This window comes from Platalea leucorodia (assembly GCF_965183815.1).
Source record: "Platalea leucorodia genome assembly, chromosome: 10".
Lineage (NCBI taxonomy): Eukaryota > Metazoa > Chordata > Aves > Pelecaniformes > Threskiornithidae > Platalea > Platalea leucorodia.
Window position 1 is genome coordinate 9,831,022 of NC_138832.1, and position 18,442 is coordinate 9,849,463.

The 18,442-nt window shown below is 46.8% G+C and overlaps 1 protein-coding gene across 7 annotated transcripts in view; it reads right to left on the reverse strand.

The window, feature by feature from the left end:
• The window catches only part of DOCK11 (dedicator of cytokinesis 11), a 98,884-nt gene that overhangs the window by 35,875 nt on the left and 44,567 nt on the right, over positions 1-18,442 (reverse strand). For 3 of the 7 annotated variants that reach the window (XM_082323506.1, XM_082323511.1, XM_082323505.1), the window contains exons 25-42: positions 17,000-17,069; positions 16,797-16,922; positions 16,153-16,224; positions 15,619-15,765; positions 15,092-15,175; positions 14,560-14,671; positions 12,225-12,263; positions 10,526-10,704; positions 8,434-8,550; positions 7,657-7,732; positions 7,255-7,358; positions 5,176-5,287; positions 4,988-5,054; positions 4,418-4,465; positions 4,139-4,216; positions 3,751-3,893; positions 2,985-3,100; positions 989-1,126 (exon numbers count right to left, since the gene is read on the reverse strand). In XM_082323506.1, the coding sequence (XP_082179632.1) occupies positions 989-1,126; positions 2,985-3,100; positions 3,751-3,893; positions 4,139-4,216; positions 4,418-4,465; positions 4,988-5,054; positions 5,176-5,287; positions 7,255-7,358; positions 7,657-7,732; positions 8,434-8,550; positions 10,526-10,704; positions 12,225-12,263; positions 14,560-14,671; positions 15,092-15,175; positions 15,619-15,765; positions 16,153-16,224; positions 16,797-16,922; positions 17,000-17,069 (1,828 nt within the window). The remainder of the gene's footprint in view (positions 1-988; positions 1,127-2,984; positions 3,101-3,750; positions 3,894-4,138; positions 4,217-4,417; positions 4,466-4,987; positions 5,055-5,175; positions 5,288-7,254; positions 7,359-7,656; positions 7,733-8,433; positions 8,551-10,525; positions 10,705-12,224; positions 12,264-14,559; positions 14,672-15,091; positions 15,176-15,618; positions 15,766-16,152; positions 16,225-16,796; positions 16,923-16,999; positions 17,070-18,442) is intronic. The other 4 variants (XM_082323510.1, XM_082323509.1, XM_082323507.1 and 1 more) reach the window with 3 other exon arrangements.

Sequence of the window (18,442 nt, forward strand, 5' to 3'; positions counted from 1 at the left end):
CTGGAGCCAGATAGGTAGCTAGCAAGACTTCTGCATTTTCTGCTTCTCATGTGTTTGCTTAGGACAAACCAAAATTCAGCCCCAGACGTACTCATACTAGTTCTTAGCTTTTCTGTGGAGTTACAGTAAAATGTACATAGCACAGACTTTTTCCACTTTTGAAAAACAGTTTAGCAGTCTCTTTCTATAATCAAACTTTGCTCAGCAGCTAGTGCAAGACCTCCTTTGGAAGTAACACTTTGCTGCATATCATTTACATACTGTGCTCTGCCTGGCTGCAATCTCATGCCACATGGATTTACCTCATTAATGAACGGTTGCATTCAAATGATTTGAGAGGTTTGAATTCATTTTGAATTTATGATAACCGTGCAGCTTGGAAGGAATGGAGTTTGCATGTACACCTGGTCTCAAAAATGTACTTATGAGAAGCGGCAGGTTTTGACAAGCATGAAGGGAAATGTCAGCAATAGGATCAGTCATGCCCTTACGTGGTTAGCTGCTTTGACGCTGCTTGAGCTCAGGGGATTGAAGAGCCTTACTGTGTACCAGGGGTCATGAAAGTGTAGAAAGAGGTTCAGCAAGTACTATTCTCTTTCAAACACAGTGGGAGAGGAGCAGCTTGTCAGTACAAGTAGTATTCGAGCAATAGCATTGTCAGCAATATTGACAGTTTGGGGCAAAGATTCAAAATGCACCAGCTTTTGGTTGAACAGATACAAATCTTTAACAGCAGTTTTGTGACCAAGGCAAGTGAGGGAATTCCTCCTGATTTCTCCTTTTGTTTCCTGATATCCCACAAATAATAAATAATTGTTGAAATAGATAACTTAACCTGGGCTGGTTTTTAAATCAGTGAAGAAGCTGTTTTCTAAAACACATGTCCAAACAGCACGAAATACCAGTTTAACAGGAGCTTAAGCATACTGGTCTCTTCTGTCACACTGATATAAATTCTTCTGCACCTTTGGAGTCATGTAGTACATACCTTGCTAATGAAAGCTCTCAGGGAGGCGAACACATGCTTGAGAGCTGCTTCTGACTGCCCGTTTTTGAGAAAAGCCAGATGAATATCAAAAACCTTCTTCATGAGTGGGTTGTGGCCATCGTTGCTTAAAAGCTGGGTCTGGAAAGCAACGAGAGAATTTATTTTGCAGAAATGTTGTGCCTGAAGCTGGCAATGACAGAGATCATTTTGCATAATTAATCACATCAATTCTTGAGCCAGATAACGAACAGGGCCTTCAGTAAAAATATAACCAATAAATGTGACAACCAGTACAAACTTACACTAGTTGGTCAGAGGCTATTTTTATAGCAGAGAATAAAACAAAAATATTTTATCACTTTTGCATCACTAATTCCAAAACTTAACTCAGTAATCTGTACAACTTTCACTGGTTGCCTAGAGGTATTTTAAACAAAACAGGCTGTTACCAACATAACTATCACACTGTTTTTTCCATTTCTTTTTATTTGTCTCGGTGAGTGTTTCATTTGCAGCCCAAAAGAGAGAGAGAGGGGAAAAAAAAAAAAAACTATTGCATCTTTTCACTGGGCAGATTCGTAGCTGTAGTAGGTCAGTACACTTCCCTTGTCTCCTGCAAAGTTTTGACAGCTTGCACCTTCTGGAGATATGGTAAAATGGAATTACTTGGAGAGGATTAATACAGTTTGGTATCAGAGTTATCTTGCCTGTGCCTGCTGCCACCCTTGCAGCCGCTGCGCAGGAAGCCTGGTGCATCGTGGCCACCCAGCAAGGATGTGGATGTCCCACATCAATAGGAGATCAATGGTCCCCATCTCATTGCCAGCCCAAGCAATCCTTGGGCTGGCTCAGATTTGTCTTTTGACGTCCTGTACACATCTTGTAGCAGGGTAACTTTAGGATCCATGCTTTTTAACTGAACTCATTTACTCTGTCAGTAAGAACAGCATCAGCACTTTTACTGCAGTATAGAGCACGCTTCTGTGCGGTAACACTGTATGACCATAAAAGCAAAGCAGAAGTCCATTAAAGCGGAAGGGAATCCAGTCTATCCTGTGGTTTGAAAATCACATTGTTTTGTGGTTCAGCCATATTCAAAAAGAGGCAACTGAGAAAGTCAAGCACGTTTTAACTCTTGCATCTACATCCTTCTGCTGTTGCCAGACTTCTAAGGAGTAATTTAAAATATGCACTAGGAGGGCTTTTTTGCTCTGTAACAAAAAAGAGCAAATGATATGAAGCAGAGGATATGGTGACCTTTTTCTTCGTGTTGCTCAATACATCTAAAAAGGAAACCTTCATTGTGCTTACTCCGAAATCCAGAGTTGTTCTTGTGACATTATGCAAGAGACATCGCTACGAGCAGCATTCCTACAACCACACTTTGAGGAAGAGCTTTTCTGGAACAGTATTTCAGTATTTTGCTGCCAGCCTGGGGTTCGCGTCACCACAGAGGCTTTGATTCTTGTAGATGGCAATAACTGCTGGGAGTGTGAATCACTATATGGAAGAGAAGACTTCTACCAGTGGTACTGGTCCTATCTGAACTGGTAACCACAGCTGGAATGTCTCAGCTCCGGAGACACGCATGTACAGCGATTCAAAGAAATCTGGGCCTTGTTTCTAGGCAATTTACGGTAGAAAACTTGACTGTTCTAAGAACACTAGACCTCGTTTCCCTTTCCTCTAGTCCCTCCTTTCTATATGATGTATGTTTCCTCTTATTCTATTTTTGTAATGCCTACACTCATGGTATAACATCCACGTAATTTTCTCTGGTCTTGCAGTTTTGAAGAAATTGCAAGATTGCATAAGTGCATAATTACTCTGAGACCTCATGAAACACTCGGCATTTTGGAAAATAAACAAGCTGCAAATGATTTGCTTTTGTAAAGCCTTCCATAATCTGCCACTCTAGGAGAACGGATCACCAAAATCAACACGCATACAGAAATACAGCACACTTTTCTACAATACTTTTGATTTCAATGCTGACCTTGAAACTCTGAGTGAAAAAAGAGATGGTGTCCAGGACTGTCAGGCATACTTCAGTGGCAATATTGCCCTCCAGTAACGCCTGGTGCACAATATCTGCTTCTGAGGTGCCGGCATCTGCGGATGGAAAGCAAATCAGGAGGAAACAGTGTTCAACGCTCCAGCTCCCACAAGATCTAAATGCTGATATAGATAAGGTTCTCCACTTGCACTTCACTGGGTTTGGGAGGTAAGAATAGCAAAATGCTGAATTTGCCAGCTCCATTCAGAGAAGCTGCCTCAGCCTGATGCCAACCAAGAAAACCAGTGTCAGTATTTCCCCCTAATCTCACTGTCTTTAAAGCCAGACAGAGAACGAGATGTCCAAGTTGTGTCCACAGAGGGGAAACGACGAGGTGCTTCAGTGGGGCAAAACTCACCCACGCGGAGAGGCTTAGAGCAGATCCCGGCCCCAGTCTCTGTGCAGGGCAGCTCTCCTGCCTGCCCGGCTCACTACCCAAACCAAGGCATTGCCTGCACGCACACTCAGCCAAAGAGCTGAGCCAAGACAGGTGAGAGGAAGAAGCCACACAAGTCCTAAGTCCCAGGGGTGATTTTTAAGGGCCTGGCTTAAATGTCACCCCCACCAATGTTGCAGGGAGAAGTGGTGACAACTGTAATTCTGCAGTTTGAATATCCTGAAGCAATAAGCAGCAAGCAGAAAATGGCTACATGCAGTGTTCAGCAGGCTAATACCCCACAGTCCCATCTCGCTCTGCTGTACATACTGTGGTTGAGCGTGAAGGAGGTGTCCAAGCTGCCCAGATGCTGGAGCCGCACCTGCATCCCCCCAGCTCTGCTGCGGAGCGCTGGCATCGTCTGGGATTTCCTATCGGCTCCTGTGTGCTTGGATAACCAGGCATCGTGCACCCTGCAAGGGGAAGTGAAGACTGTGGGTTTGGACAAGCAGCGGCGGTCACACCACTACAGGATTACATGAGGCACCAGGATGGAAACCTGGCCTCCCTCCAGTGCGCTAATCTGGTTTATCCTGGACAATCCCAGCAAGACTGACCAGGCTACCCTGGTCTCACCTGCACCAGATGGCCCTAGAGCTAATGAAACCGCAGTGCTGCTGCTCGGGGAGCAGAGATGCAGCCGTGACTCGTGTCTCACCTGCAGCCGACTGTGGGGGACACAGCCAACCTGCGCGGGCAGCCAGGAGCGCCTGGGCCTGGGGGTCTCATGCAGGAGCTGGAGGGGAGGGAAGGGGCAGGGTGCTAAGACGAGGGGACTCTGCTCGCAGCATGGTGCTGAGCAGAGTCCCGGCCCCGCAGGCTTCCTGCCTGCTTGGGTTTGCCCGGCGTGGGTGTGTGTGCTCCCTTCCTGCCTCGGCTGCGGCAGGGAGCCCAGCGACGGCCCCCCACCACGGCCCCAGACAGACTAATACAGTACCTGGCAATATTTCTCTTCCCCACGTATCTGAAGTGAAATAAACACACTCTAGAAAGAAAAGAAAATATGTATCTGTTACAGATCCTGCAGATCAGGAATGATCCAGAACATTTAAAATCTGCCCTGTCCTTGTCTGCAACCACACTCCTCTGTGCATGAGGGTTTGGGTCTGTATTTACAAGTCACTTGACCTCACACCCTCGGTTTCCAGATCCTGTGGCACATCCCTGCCTCCTCACCCATCTGGTCCACCAGAGTTGCTTGCAAAGCAGAGGTGGTGCTGGTTACAGCGGGAGGCTGTGCCTGAGCCCGGCTCACCCGCAGGTGGTGGGACACCCTCTGCACAGCCCGGACCGAGCACAGTGCACCGCCACTTCACTGTGCTCCCCCGATATCCACCTCTTTCTCCTTGCAGGGAGGAGGAGCATTTCATTACAACCTGGCCAGACACCTCTAGTGCTGCACAGGACCACGTGCACCCTGCGAGGCACACCGCACTCCTGTCTTCTTCTGGGCCAATGCTGCCCGCACAAAGGCGCCGTGTTTGAATTGCAGCCTCATGATACTCACTCCAGGAGCACAAGGACATTGATCAGCTCCTGGGGGGAGAATTTGTTCCAGTAAGCTAAAAGAGTATCTGAAAGAAAAAAAAGGTACATGAGATTTAGAAAAAATTAAAGGAGGACTTTACAGACCAAAACAGCTGGTGATGGTCTCTTGTCTTTCTGGCTGCCCCGCAGCGAGCAAGAGCCACCAACCTTCAGAGATCATCTTCACAATGTAGAGGTAGCACATCAGGAGCATCCGGATCTCAAACTGGTCCAGCCGGCTGCAGTGCGACACACTGCTCCTCGTGGAGCTTCTGCGGATCTAAGGGGACACAGATGTGACCCAGTGGCCCTGGGTGCCTGGGCTGTGCCTGAGTGGAGCGCGGGGCCAGATGCCAGCATTCCTCCTGTGCCCCTACATGTGCACCCCCACAGCACCGTGCTTTGCAGACACCTCATCCTTTGGGGCTGCTGCCCATCCAGTGACGAGCAGTCTGGAAATCCTGGACACAGGGCCGAACGCGTCTCTGCCCAGAAAAAAAAAGTCTGGGCAGAGAATGGTGGCTTATCTAGCAAAACATGTGGCAGCTCTGCTTTCACCTCCCCTGCTCTCTGCAGCATCTAAGCTCCTGGACATTTTTGAAGTCAGTTCTCTTCAAACCAAATAGTTCATTAGCTGTCACAGTTTAAAGCAAGAATCTAACTTTCTGTTAAAGATGTACACTTCAAAACAAAATGTCAGTTATTAAAAAACCAGGAAATTTTAGCTTAAGAACTTTCTTTTTTCCCCTGATTTTTGGAAGCGTCTCTTGTTTTTCCTCCTACTTGTGACTTAGGCAAAGATAAGTGAAATCCTGTCGGTGAGTCAATCTGTGTGGGAAAGGCTTGGGCATTGTGTGGTGGGAAACACGACTTCTAAAGCTTTATCAATATTTTTTGCATTCTCTGTGCTCGCCCTAGCCGTTATCCTCTGACGAATGGATACGATTAAGCTCTAAGCAGGACATTTCTCTTAAAGCTGTGCCTCACATGTTTGGAGAGTGATCCACAGATCTTATTTGTTGTTTATTCTGGGACAAGCTGTGGATGTGAGTCACAATAAAACAGAACTAAACATTCAGTTTAGAGTTGGAGATACAGTGCTATAGCCAGAACTTTGCTGTTGACCATGCCAAACTATCAAGTCAGCACACAACTCCAGGGGAACAGGCGATAAGCAACGTCTACCTCTGCAGAGCAGCGTTAAAGCTGTGCTCCTCCACGTGGCATTGCTTTTACGTGCTTTTGTGGATATTGCATTCCCTACCAGAAAAGCTCTTTTCAACGACTCTGAAAAACGTACCTTCAAGGACACAGAAGAGGACATCTAACTGTGGGGAAGAGCTGAGCTGCAAGCAATAACGCTTTCTGCAAACCCCGCCAGCAGGGCTGAAGCATATGCTCAGAGCTTTGGTGAATATGAACAGTTTGATAGTCAAGTGTTTGGCTATACTTGGTCTTGTAGCTTCGTGATTCATGTGGGAGAGCTTGAAAGGCCCCACCTCTCCTAAGCATGTCGGGACGCAGCCAGCAGGCACCCAGACAATCTTTGCCTTGCTCGTTGTAAGGGCCAAAGTTTTTAAAGATGCATCAACGATTCACGCCAACCCAAGACATCTGGAAAGCGCCTTGAGGAAAACCAGGGGCTGGTTTGCACAAATATCTGATTTCCATGCGTGCAATCTGCCAACGAGGAGAGTATACCCTCTCTGAATAGTGGGGTCAGAGCTCTTGGTCGTGTGACCACGGTCACCTTCTGCAAGTCTGGGGGCTCTGGCTACTACCCTGTGCTGATTTTCCTACAAATACCTCATCTGTTAAGTCAGCGGTCACTGGCAATCTCACATCACGGTGCTTTGCCTCCCAGCTGTATGTGGAAATCAGTTCCCAGCACCGTGCACTGGGCACTGGCCAGGCTCAGACCCATCCACGCACAGGGAGCATGTCTGATTATGTATAAATGCACCATGGGAGCAGAGATTTTCCCCATGGATTTTGCCTTTCATTTTTGAGAAGTAATCTATCAATGGTTATATTTTTGGCTCAGAGATGTTTGACGGGTGAAGCATACCAGACCCATGAGTCTGACCTCCTCTGTTTAATATGAATCTGTTTGTTTCCAAACAGAGATATTTATAAGCTGGCTTTTGAGAGCATTACCACAGGGAACTCCTTTTCCCTCCCCCTTATTTAACAGAGCCCACAGACTGGTACAGTGAGCACCGTTCTTTCTAACCCCAGATACATTACATTTTCACTCTGATCCGGGGAACTGGTTGCCCCTTCTGAGTTCAGGGATCCTTTTGAGTCTTCTCGCTTTATTGCGTGGCCATTTGGAAGTGCTGCTCCGCAGGCTGGAAAAAACCCAAACCCCACAATTAACCCCTTTGCACTGGCACTGCTCAGCGCATCACGGACGGTGAGTGGAGGATGTGATTCCGACAGTACAGACGGGGCTTGCCAAAGCCCCATGTCGAAAGCTGATTGATCTGGAAAGGACAGTTGGGGTGACACCACGTCCAGGGAAAAGCATACAAACTCCGAGAGGTCTTTTGGCAGATGACTATTTCAGGTTTTGGGTAATGGGTTTTGGGATGGATAAGTTACGTTCAAAATAAATGGGAAAGTTAAAGTTTACAAAAATTATTTTACCTGGATCTTTGTCTGCAATCAGGCTGGATCTATTTGAGGGGGATGCAAAACTGCACACGAATTCATCCCTGGATGCCTGTAAAGCAATATAAGGTTTTTTGTGACCAATGGAAGATAACACCTATTCTGAAATACAAAAAGGCAAATTAGAGCAGCTTTTAAAAGGCAGATGGGAAAAAAAAAAAAAAAAAAAATCTATTTCCTTACTTCCATAACAAGGAGACAAATGACTTGGGGAGGAGTACAAAGAATAGCAAAACATATTGAGGTAAGTCATAGCAATTTTTTCCCTTTTGTTTTTCATCATTTTAGTTGAAATTTTTATTTGTTTTTCTCAAATGTCTTTCTTTTGTTGTTGTTTTGCCCCGAACAAGGAGGTGTCTAGTCTGCAAGGCTAATCCCACCTGGGAACCACACACAACCCTGAGGCAGACGGGCAACTCCCCAGAACAGCTGCTGGAGTCGGAGGCTGAGTCCTGTTGCAACTCATTGCAGTTGGAGGGACTTACCTCACCTCACGGCACTATGCATACTGTAAAGAAACAATAAATGATAGCAAGCTAAAGGGCAGAGACATTGTACCCAGTGCTATAGGCAGAGCAAAGTCACAGGAAAAGCCAAACCAAAAGAAACAAGCACATTACGGGGCTGTGGGGAGAAGAAAAACAAACTTATTTCTAAAGCTGAGCCTGGCTGCAGGCAGTGGAAGTCGCACAGGGGGCGTGCGGGGAGAGGACAGAGGAGGAGGGCAAAGAGGCATGGCTGGGCTTTACTCACGGGGCTGGAGGCGGCCGTGCAGGAGTAGAGCGCCTCGCGGCTGGCCACTCGCTGGAGGTTCTCCAGGAGCAGCCCGAACAGCGGCAGGTAGAGCTGGGCGATTTTTGCCTGCTGGTTCTGAAAAATGACAGGGAGAAAAATGTAAGTAAGAGCCCAGGCTTTCAATGGAGTGAAAAAGGGAAACTCTTGAGCCAAAACACATATACATATATATATTTACACACTGCATATGGTGTCTGAGGACATGGGTTGGTTTGGCTCCTCATCTCCACTTCCAGAGCTGCCAGGTAGGTATTACCCTTCTAGCAGTAAGCTTGGGGCACTCAGGGATTCTGGAGGCTGAATAACATTCCCAGCTTTACCAGATGTGTGACAAACTAAACCCTGGATTTCCTAACTTTTTAACTGGCACTTCAGTCACATGGCTTGATTTTCAAGTGCCACACCCAGGACTAATGAAATAAAATCATTTGCTCCTTGCCTGGTGCTGGCTATTGCTTCTAGTCAGGGATTCTCCATAGCAAATGCTTCTACTTAAAACAGTTTGCAGGAAAAGCTTAATTTGGATTAAGTGATACAGATCAAAAATAGTCCGGTTGATGTTTTCTAAATGCAGGGCTCTCTTACATCCAATGCTATCTTGTTAAAAATTTATTATGCTGGACTTGACAGGAAGGTTAAAAAAAAAAAAAAAAAAATTTAAGGCTTGCAAATTGAATGCTATGTTTTGACTGATACTCATTTTTTCTTCTGATTCAGTATGAAAAAAGATAAAAGAAATCTTGAAAATGCCTGTGGGTTGAGAAAACCCTCTCTCGACCATTGATGGAGCCGGGGTTTTCCTGGCTGGAGCGAGACTGCAGCAACAGACTCTGCCACACACAGCCTGTCCTGCCCATGACGTGATTTTTCTCCTCCTGTCTCGGGACACCAACTGAGCATCCTGCCCTGGCTCCAGGCAGTTTCCTGGTCACACAGCCCGGAGCACAACGCACGTACAAAAATCCAGTAAGACAGGCGGTGGTTTTGAGGAGGCAGGGAGAGTGCTGCACGCCAAGGGGACAAACAGCTCCTGAGTTAGCGTGAGGGTTTTCAGGCACCCAGAAGAGCAAAACCAGGCTGCCTCTGACCCAGCCTTGGCAGAGAGCTGGCAAATCTCTGCTGAAATATCAAGCCTTGCCAACTACCACGGGTCCCAGTTTTGTTTCCAAGCTGTGCAAATCACTGGGGATCCTCGCTGCAGAGAAAAGCAAGCCCACCTCCTGCTCAGCCCTTCCAAACAGGCAGAGAAGGGACAGGAGGGAGCTGGCTCTGGGTCCATGCAGAGGGCAGGAGCCCTGGGCACATTCGGGTCACTTCTCCCACCCTTTGTGCCCAGGAGGCTATCCACATTCCCAGATAAAACCCAGGAAGGCAGCACACTAGGAGCAATTTGAAGAGCTAAACTCTAACCAGAGGCATGTTTTCAGCCTAGAGCAAGGACAGGTAGCATCTGCACAGGTAGCTCAGCGCTTTCAAGGACATATGAGTCAGAAGGGAGCAGCATCAAGAAAGAAAGCAAGCCCATCTCCAGGCTCTTTCAGCAATACCACACGCTGAGCCTCTAACTGAAGAAAGCTGAAAAATATCCAGTGGAAATCCAGCATTTCCTGACAATCCACAGATCCTCTCCTCTGATTCACTAATTAGTAAAACATGCAGCTGACTTGTAACAGAGATCAGTCCTGTTTCCTAATTATAGTATATTAACGCAGGATATCAATTTAAGACCAGAAGGACATTGGCGCTGCTTAATTTTGTTGAACAACCTCTTGGCTAACAACACTCTCAAGTTCCTTAATGGCTCTGGGCTTTATTATCTAAATATTCAGCATGAATAACAGTGCTGCAGTTATCTGACTGCATTGTTTGTGTTCCTAGATTATTTCTCAGAGCTATTACTGTAATCCCATAACTATCAGTTATTTACAACAGTTCCCTAAAAAGTAAAGAGAATACCCTTAGTGCATCATGCAAGATCTAGAATGCTGATATGTGTTTTTTCATAAAATTCAAGAACACTACTTTTAAAAGCCAACAAAATATGCCTGACCTTGTGCTGGTATCTGTTGTCGAAGGCATGCTTTATCAAGAGATTCTTTAAGACCGAGATGGCCGTATATCTGATATCGTAGTTGTCCTGCAAGGCAACAGAGGCTTCTCTGAGAAGCATCCCCACCAGGAAATGATGCCTGCAATACTCATCAGTTAAACTGTATTCAAGATTTACATCTGAAAGAAACAGCAAGGCAATGGTTAAGGGAACTGTTCCGAGGATCTGTTCAAAGCAAAACATAATGGTCATGGCTACAGTTCATCACTGTCTCTCCTACAGTGCACTGATCTTTTAATAAAGCCTGAACTGACTACAGTTTTCTCTACCACTGAGTTCAGTCATATCAAAGAACTTGGCACCTTCCAGTTCAGGGTAATCATTAAGTTCAGTCCTCGCCATTTCAGCAGCAGCTGAATCAGCAGATTTCTGCAGTGCGATGCTTTGCAAAGCTCAGTGCTCCCAAGAGTGGTTTGTAAAGTCAGAGATGGATGAAACGGGGAAAGACAGCATGACTTACTGCTGGGGGGCTGCTTTGCTCCTGACTGGCCATGATCCTGTAAATCCCCCAACTACCCAGGCAGCAGAGGTGCTAACCTCCACGGAGCAGCTATGAGGGTGGTAACGGGCAGCGGAGATGGTGCGGTTATCACGGTCGCCCAGCCCTAGCAGTGCCATCTCTGCAGCTTGTTCCACATCCTCCGTGAAATCTGCATTCCTTCCCGCCAGATCAGAGAGCAGAGAAAAGGCAAATACTCCTGCTGGGATGAGGAATGCAAACAAGGACGTGGTGCCACATGACCGCTACTGCATCCTCCAGCAGTTTACACAGCTGGGCTTTCCAGCCCCACTGCAAGGAGCGGGGAGCCAGGGCAGGGTTCCAGGCAGCTGCTTGCCAGAAGCTGCGAGACTCCCTTAGCTTCCCACCAGCAGATATTGAACACAGCTCCTTAAAAGCTGCACTGACTGCCAGGAGAAAGGCAGGTCAGTACCTAATGACCTTGGTTAACTCAACTTGTACCCTGCATCTCACATAGATTCAGGCTATATACTGTGATCAAAGGAGCGCCTGCTACAAGGGTAAGGCATCATTTTCACTGATTTGCCTGGATAACGCAGCAGAGAAGCGACAGAGACACAGATTTCAGTGCAGGGTGCGTGTGCACTCGGGCTGCTACAAATGACCTTGCCCTGACACCGTTATCTCTGTCAGGCAACCCATCTGCCTAATCAGAGCTGCAACAGGCACCATTTGACTGTTGGGTTATGGCACTAAGCCTCCCAGAGGGATAAGCCCAAAGCTGCGTGTTCTTCCCCCAAAGGGTACAAATGCTGTCTGCTCAGCTCAGACTTTTTTTTTTTTAAAAACCCCACAGGTGTGAAAGTTTTTCTGTGGTAAGGCAGGGTGCATATGAACAGCTTTGAAAATCCCAGCCAAAGCGTTCCAACAGCTCTGTGGCTGCAAAAGATATTTTTAAGTTCATTGATTCAGAAGTAGCATTTACTGGTTTGTGAAAGTCTGATTCAGAGGAAAGAGAAAGCAATCTGGAGCATTATCTAGGTTTCATTGTTAGTCATGTTAGCAAATGCCTAAGTGTCACACATCATGGTTAGTTCATTAGTTGGAAGCAAGCTAATTGATTAGAAGCTGCGTGTTTAATTTGACATTAGAGGAGTCGGTGATCCCAGTTGGACCTACCTACTGAAGTGAACCGTTCCACAGCAAATGAAAAAAAATCTAATTCATGTGTAAAAAGAAAAGGGACAAATAAAAAGACAGCAAAAATAAACAGGAATAAATAATGCTCTAAATCTTGGAGAAAGAGGACAGTACGTCATGTTTTAATATTACTCGTAAGGCTATTGCTTAACTCCCAGCTTCTGTCAATCTCTTGGGTCCTTTGCTACCACAAGATTGCAAAAACAGTTTTGCGATGCTGGTTGTGAGGACAGGCTCGGGGGTTTGCTCTGGCTGATGAAACACACATGTCCCCGAGGGGAGGCAGCAGGGATGCAGGCCAGCAACCAGCCTTATTAGTCGAGACGTTTCAGAGAAATTGCTCCAAGATGCAACGCTCCAACTCAACAGGATGTGGTCACAGGGATGGGCTCTGCCTGCAGGCCCATCTGCACCAGCTTCTGCTGCAGAAGCCCTCTTGATCCCCCTTTCTGGGGGCTATTCCTTCTTTTCCCAGAAACAGAGTAGTAGGGGCCTGGGCACATCCCCTTTAGTCAAGTCAGGTGAGGCACACCAGCAGGATACCTCCTTGGTGATGTGCACATCGTGCCTCCCCATCTCCGAGCCCGAGGCCCCCTGTAGTCACAGGTCTGTCCATAAAACCAGACAAGTTTGCAGTGGGGATGCATCACTACATGTCTCTACCATGGCAGGCAGGGCACAGGCACCACCGCAAAGGCACTTCTACTACCTGAGGATAGGCTGCTCTACTGTCAAGAGATGTGTGTGAATGACAGTTGCTACCACTATTTTAAAATATATATCTTAAAAATAAAACCTCAAGTGGTAGGTCCTAGTCACAGTAAAACAGAGGAGGAAAGATGAGCTGCTCTTACAGCTTTTCAGTTTAACCATCGCAAATGCAAAGGTGAATGTTAACCAAGAAAGAGCATCCTTATGTTATCATGCCACTAATAAGCAATGGGGAGGCACTGTGGTTGTGTGTTTTCTCTTTCTCAGCCATTTCTAGCAGTGCACTTTGTTAAACTATGCCAGGCAAGTAGCCAAACTGATGTAAGTGTAACATTAGCAGCTGGTCCAGAAAGCTCTGACCGGTCAGAAACATACCAAAATAAAGGAAACTTGACAGCTTCTGCTGCTTCTGCCACCTGGCTGTAAAGGGAACCACTTTGGGATTTGTATGGCTGCACCCTGAGGCACAACCAAAGATCCCCTCGTCTGCATCAGAATAAATCCACTGGGCTTTCACACGGGGGAATCCCAGACCTCACTCTCCTCTCAGTACTTATCTTGCCAGGCTATCAGCACCCAAACCTGGCAATTTTTACTGTATTTATCTAGCAGAGATGAGAAATCAGGACCCAGAGAGAATGAGGCTATGTCTATAGCAATCTTAGGAGGCCGGCGAGGCACGCTGCTGGGCTCAGCGCTGTGTGTCCGCCCTGCCATCGGTAGCACAGCTGCAGCCATCCACACTTGCACAGTGCCTCAGCTCAGCCCCTTGCAAACCCCATCTGCCCTGTGATGAGCATCAGGACCAAAGGGGACACGGTGTGACAGCGAGAGCAGCCTGGATACGTGGTGGTTCCACAGAACATATGCCCTTGGTATGCGCTAAGGATTGGCATGGGCTCAAGCTCTCCACTGGCTGCCTTCAGCCCAGGTTTGAGTACTAGCTTGAACGCACTGTGTACCGCTATACTCTTGTTCAAAATGAAAGCAGAAGGTAACCTAAATCACCTTCTTGTGGCCACAAAGGGAGCTGGCAGTGGAGCAGTGAATTCAATCTGTTCTCCTGTATCTCCATTCTCTACAGCACCAATCGATGAGACACCCAGCTTCTCAGGGGATGATGACAGTCATGGGAACAAAGGATTACGCTTGCATAATTTGTGTATTTACTGAAATAGGGGCAGTTTCTTTTGGATATTGTTAATCGCGTGCAAACTTAAATATAGGAAATACTGAAAAGACCGATTGCATACCATTCTGGAGCAAAATGATGTAAAACCTGCCAGAACAGCATCTTTTCCTGAGGGTAATGTAAATCAGGCTAACCAGGAGATAGAGTCATAGAATGATCTGAGTTGGAAGGGACCTTAAAGATCATCTGGTTCCAAGCCCCCTGCCATGGGCAGGGAGACCTTCCACTAGACCAGGTTGCTCAAAGCCCCATCCAACCTGGCCTTGAACACTTCCAGGGAGGGGGCATCCACAACTTCTCTGGGCAATCTGTTCCATAAATTTCCTTGACACCAAAGCAAATTCCGTCTGGTCAGAAGCCATCAAGACTAATAAATTACAGCTCTCTAGCCAGTCTTGAGAAAGGACATACCTTGAACTCTTTGCAGCTTGGGTTTGGAAAACGTCATTGGTAAGTTCAGAGGAATGTAGTGCTCATGATTGCAAATCGTTTGAAGAAATTCAAACTTGTATTCAACCAACAGCTGAGAAAAAAAAAAAAAGACAAACACAAACTATGTTTTCAGTTTAACTCGTTTGCTTCCAGTTCAATGTGTTTGTTGCACAAGGACTGGGGAATCTAAAGAGCATTTGGTGAAACTCAGTAATACTTGGCAAATTTTTGTGTTGTTCCCGCTAAGTGTCAGTGCACGCGGATGTCACTTGGGTCTTCTTTAACTTTTTCATCCAGACAATCTCTCCTTTAGTTCTGCCTCTTTACATTGTTTTAAGGCTTAGCTGCATACAGGCTCTTGGCCCAGACCGAGAGGTCTCTGCCTCCAGAAGACTCTGCAGTAACAATCTCTAAAAGGTCTCCAAGAGTTGTATAAAATAATCACTACAGAGTTTTGACTGACGTGGATAGGTACAACTGCAAACCAACTTTCAAGAAACATACTGCTTACCTTAGGGTCTTTTGGGCTGAATCCAGAAATGTAATCATTTATCAAGTTAAAAACAAATCCTCTGTCCATAAAGGTCAAACAACGCTGGAGAAGAAACAGCAACATGTGACCAATTGTTAAAAATAAAAGCAATCATCCTAAATCATCTCCATACTACCAGCAGCCGGATTTGATTCTCTAGGCTGCTGCTGACTTTCCAAAACGCACTTGATCCTGTTTCTCTGAAATTATTTGGGTGACCTCACTTAAGTCTCCAGTGGACAACAGAAATATTTAAAATGAGAGCACACATATTTCCTCTCAGGTTTTGAATAGTTGCTAGGCATGACTGAAACCCCTAGATTATATACAGTATCATAATCTCTCTCTTGGAAAGTTTCTTTCCTAGGAATGCTCATCCACTTGAGTTTTCATCACTGAAGAAACCAAAGAGATGAGAAAGAACACAAACATTTGTTTGCTTGCTGTTTATTTCTAATTAGGTTTTTTTCTGATAAAAGCCTGGGAGAAGGAAAGAAACTGCTGACCTTCAGGAAGTTAGCCAAGCTAAAGTTGACATTTCTGGACTCTTCGGGGATTTCGTTATAGCGAATGGTGACGTGCGGAATGATGGCGAGCAGCAATGAATGCAGGGCGTGCTGGTAGGAGTCGGGGAACCGCTGGCCTCTGGGCAGCTGAAACCAAAAGCACGTCGTACGCTCAGTGCTGCAAGCAAGCAGCTGGGGAGAACTGAGCGCAGGCACAAGTTCCCTTTAGCATTTATTTATGTTGATTCCTAATAAAACATTGGCACGAAGAAAGCACTGTCTGAAACTGCAGTAGCTGGTAACAGAAAAGAAGGCTGCAGGGCCATAAGGAGATCTGAAGTTTTTAAATTACAATTGAGAGTGAAAAGGGGAAGAAGGGAAAAGTAAAGTGGAAGAAAAAAGAAAGATCTGCCTAGCTGTTCAGCTTGTCAGGGTTTTTCTAAATAAAGAGTTACATAGTTTTTCAGAAAAACTTTTGGAGAAGAGTTTGTTGTGATGGCTCTGTAATGCAGCGTTGAATGAACTTGTTTTTACCTTGATTTTGTTTTCTTCCAGTAAGTACATCGCCATTGACTTCGCCAGTGCTTCAAAGAAAAACCACGAGTACTAGAATGAACAAAGAATACTATTACTTTTCTCAGCAGGATCGAACATGTTTGACTATGTGGGGGAGTAGCAGTGTGGGAGGGAGAGCTCACATTCAAATGGCATTTTGTAAGCACAGCTGTGCTTGCACAGCTAGCTTGGCATGGGTGCTTTTGCTACCTGGAGGAGTCCTGCCAGTCTTGGGGTGGGAATAGCTCCATCCCCTCTGCACCCCAGCGCACCCTGGAAGGAGCCAGCAGAGTTTGGGGTGCAAACCCTGCAAAGGCCCAGAGAAGCAGAGACTCAATCTTCCTCTCATGAGTCACCCCTCTTGTGTGGCTTGAAGAAAACAGATAAACCCGGCAAAATGAAAAGCCCTTTTCTGTGTCCTGCCGTGAGCCTTAACACAGCCAGGTTCCCTGCAAGAATTCATCTCTGCTTTAAGGGGAAAACCTCAAGGACGTGGAAGCGAGGAGCTGCCCTGTTAGCTTTGCTCCTGTGGTGGGTTGGGATGGGTGAAAGCGTTGGGCTTTATATGAGACCCCCTCTTCCTCCCTTCCACCCTTGGCAGCCAAGTACTGCCAGTACTTCACCTTGAGTAGCTTATTGATGGCTAGAAAATCTGCCGACTGCTTCAGGATTGTGGCCATGGAAAGGACCAGGATTTCATGGGTCATCTTCGCCTGTGCGACACCGGGTTTCTCAGCTCGGAAGACGTACTGAGGCAAGAGGAACAGCGTCAGCAGTGTGCCTGCTCCCAGCAGGGAGTTTTGCAGAGCGGTGTGTCATGACTGACCTTTATAAAGGAGCGCAAGTAGTGGTCTAGACCTTCTTCATGGCACTGGGACACAATGTGCAGAAGAACCCTAGGGAGAAATGTGGTTTGTGTTCAGCACACAATGCGAGGGCAAGTTACTCCAGCTCACAAAAGCAGATGCTATCTGTGCCCTATTGTGCTCAACCCCAAAAGCCTCACCGCTGGCACAGCCTGATCTGCAGAGTCAGTGCTTGCAGGCTAGCACCCCTCACAGCTCCTGTGGCTGAACCATCCATGCCACAGCACAGCTCCTCGACAGAGTGCTCAGAGCTGAGGTGGCCAAAGCCTCTTCTCCACCTTGGTGCTGGACCAGGTGTCGCCCAGACCAGCCACCTTCAACGCTCGAGGCTCCCTGCACGAGGAGGTGAGGTGGAACATCTCTCTGCGGGGGACATATCCTATTCTTTGGCCTCCCTGCATGCCAGGATTAAAGCCTGCCGCTACTTAAATTCATGTTGCAGTGAGCATTAGGCACCTGAACAATGCTCAGGTGTTAGATAAGTCGAAAACAAAAATACTAAGGTAATCTGCTCTGCACCCAGTTCTCTTTGGCTGTATCTATGGACCTGCTATACGGAGAGCAAGCCCACTTGCCCCTCCTGCACACGATACAGACTCATCCACACTGTACAGCTTATCATGTGTTGAGTCTGTCCCACTGGGAGCCCTTTCCTAGTGATAATACAAGTGACAATGAACAACTATACTACTACATCAAGTCTGCAAAATGAACACAAAAACCCCACAGAATCTCTGCTGAGAAGTGGGGAAAAACTTCTCCATCGTTGTTATACTCCTTCCTGCATCCCCTGAATTTATTAATTATGGAAGGCTCTTTTTTACTGAATTTACATCAATGCTCCTTGTTACATGCACTAGTTTATTTTCGGGCTGTTGCCTTGCAGTTCACCAGGGACAGGCAAACCCTGGAGAACATGCCAGCCCTCTGGAAGCACGCCAGGCAGCTGATGAAGGCAGCAAGCGCCTGGTTTCCCCAGCCAACATCAGGGATTTACATTCCAGTCCCAGGCAGAGGGAACAACAAACTATTGCACATTGTCACAGACCCCACAGCCAAACCACAGGGAGGAGTTTACAAGCCATTTATCAGATAAAGAGGGTTTTAAATTCCACTCTGAAGTCTGAATGAGAAAACAGTTGTCATTAAACAGAAAGCTATTGACAAACTGGAAGGCATCAGGCCAAGCTTTGAAAAAATCTCTGGAAGTGAAGGTGAGAGCTGGTCACCCACAGGTAGCCGGGGTCACTTGTTACCCTGTCCTCGCCCTCTGGTGATTCAAGCAGAGTGGGATTACAGTGGTCCGCACAGGAGAAGTCCCCACAGTCTGCACCACAAGGCGCAGGACTGCGATTGCAATGGGCCCCGCATCCCTGGGGGACCAGGGCTCAGGCCCTGCATCT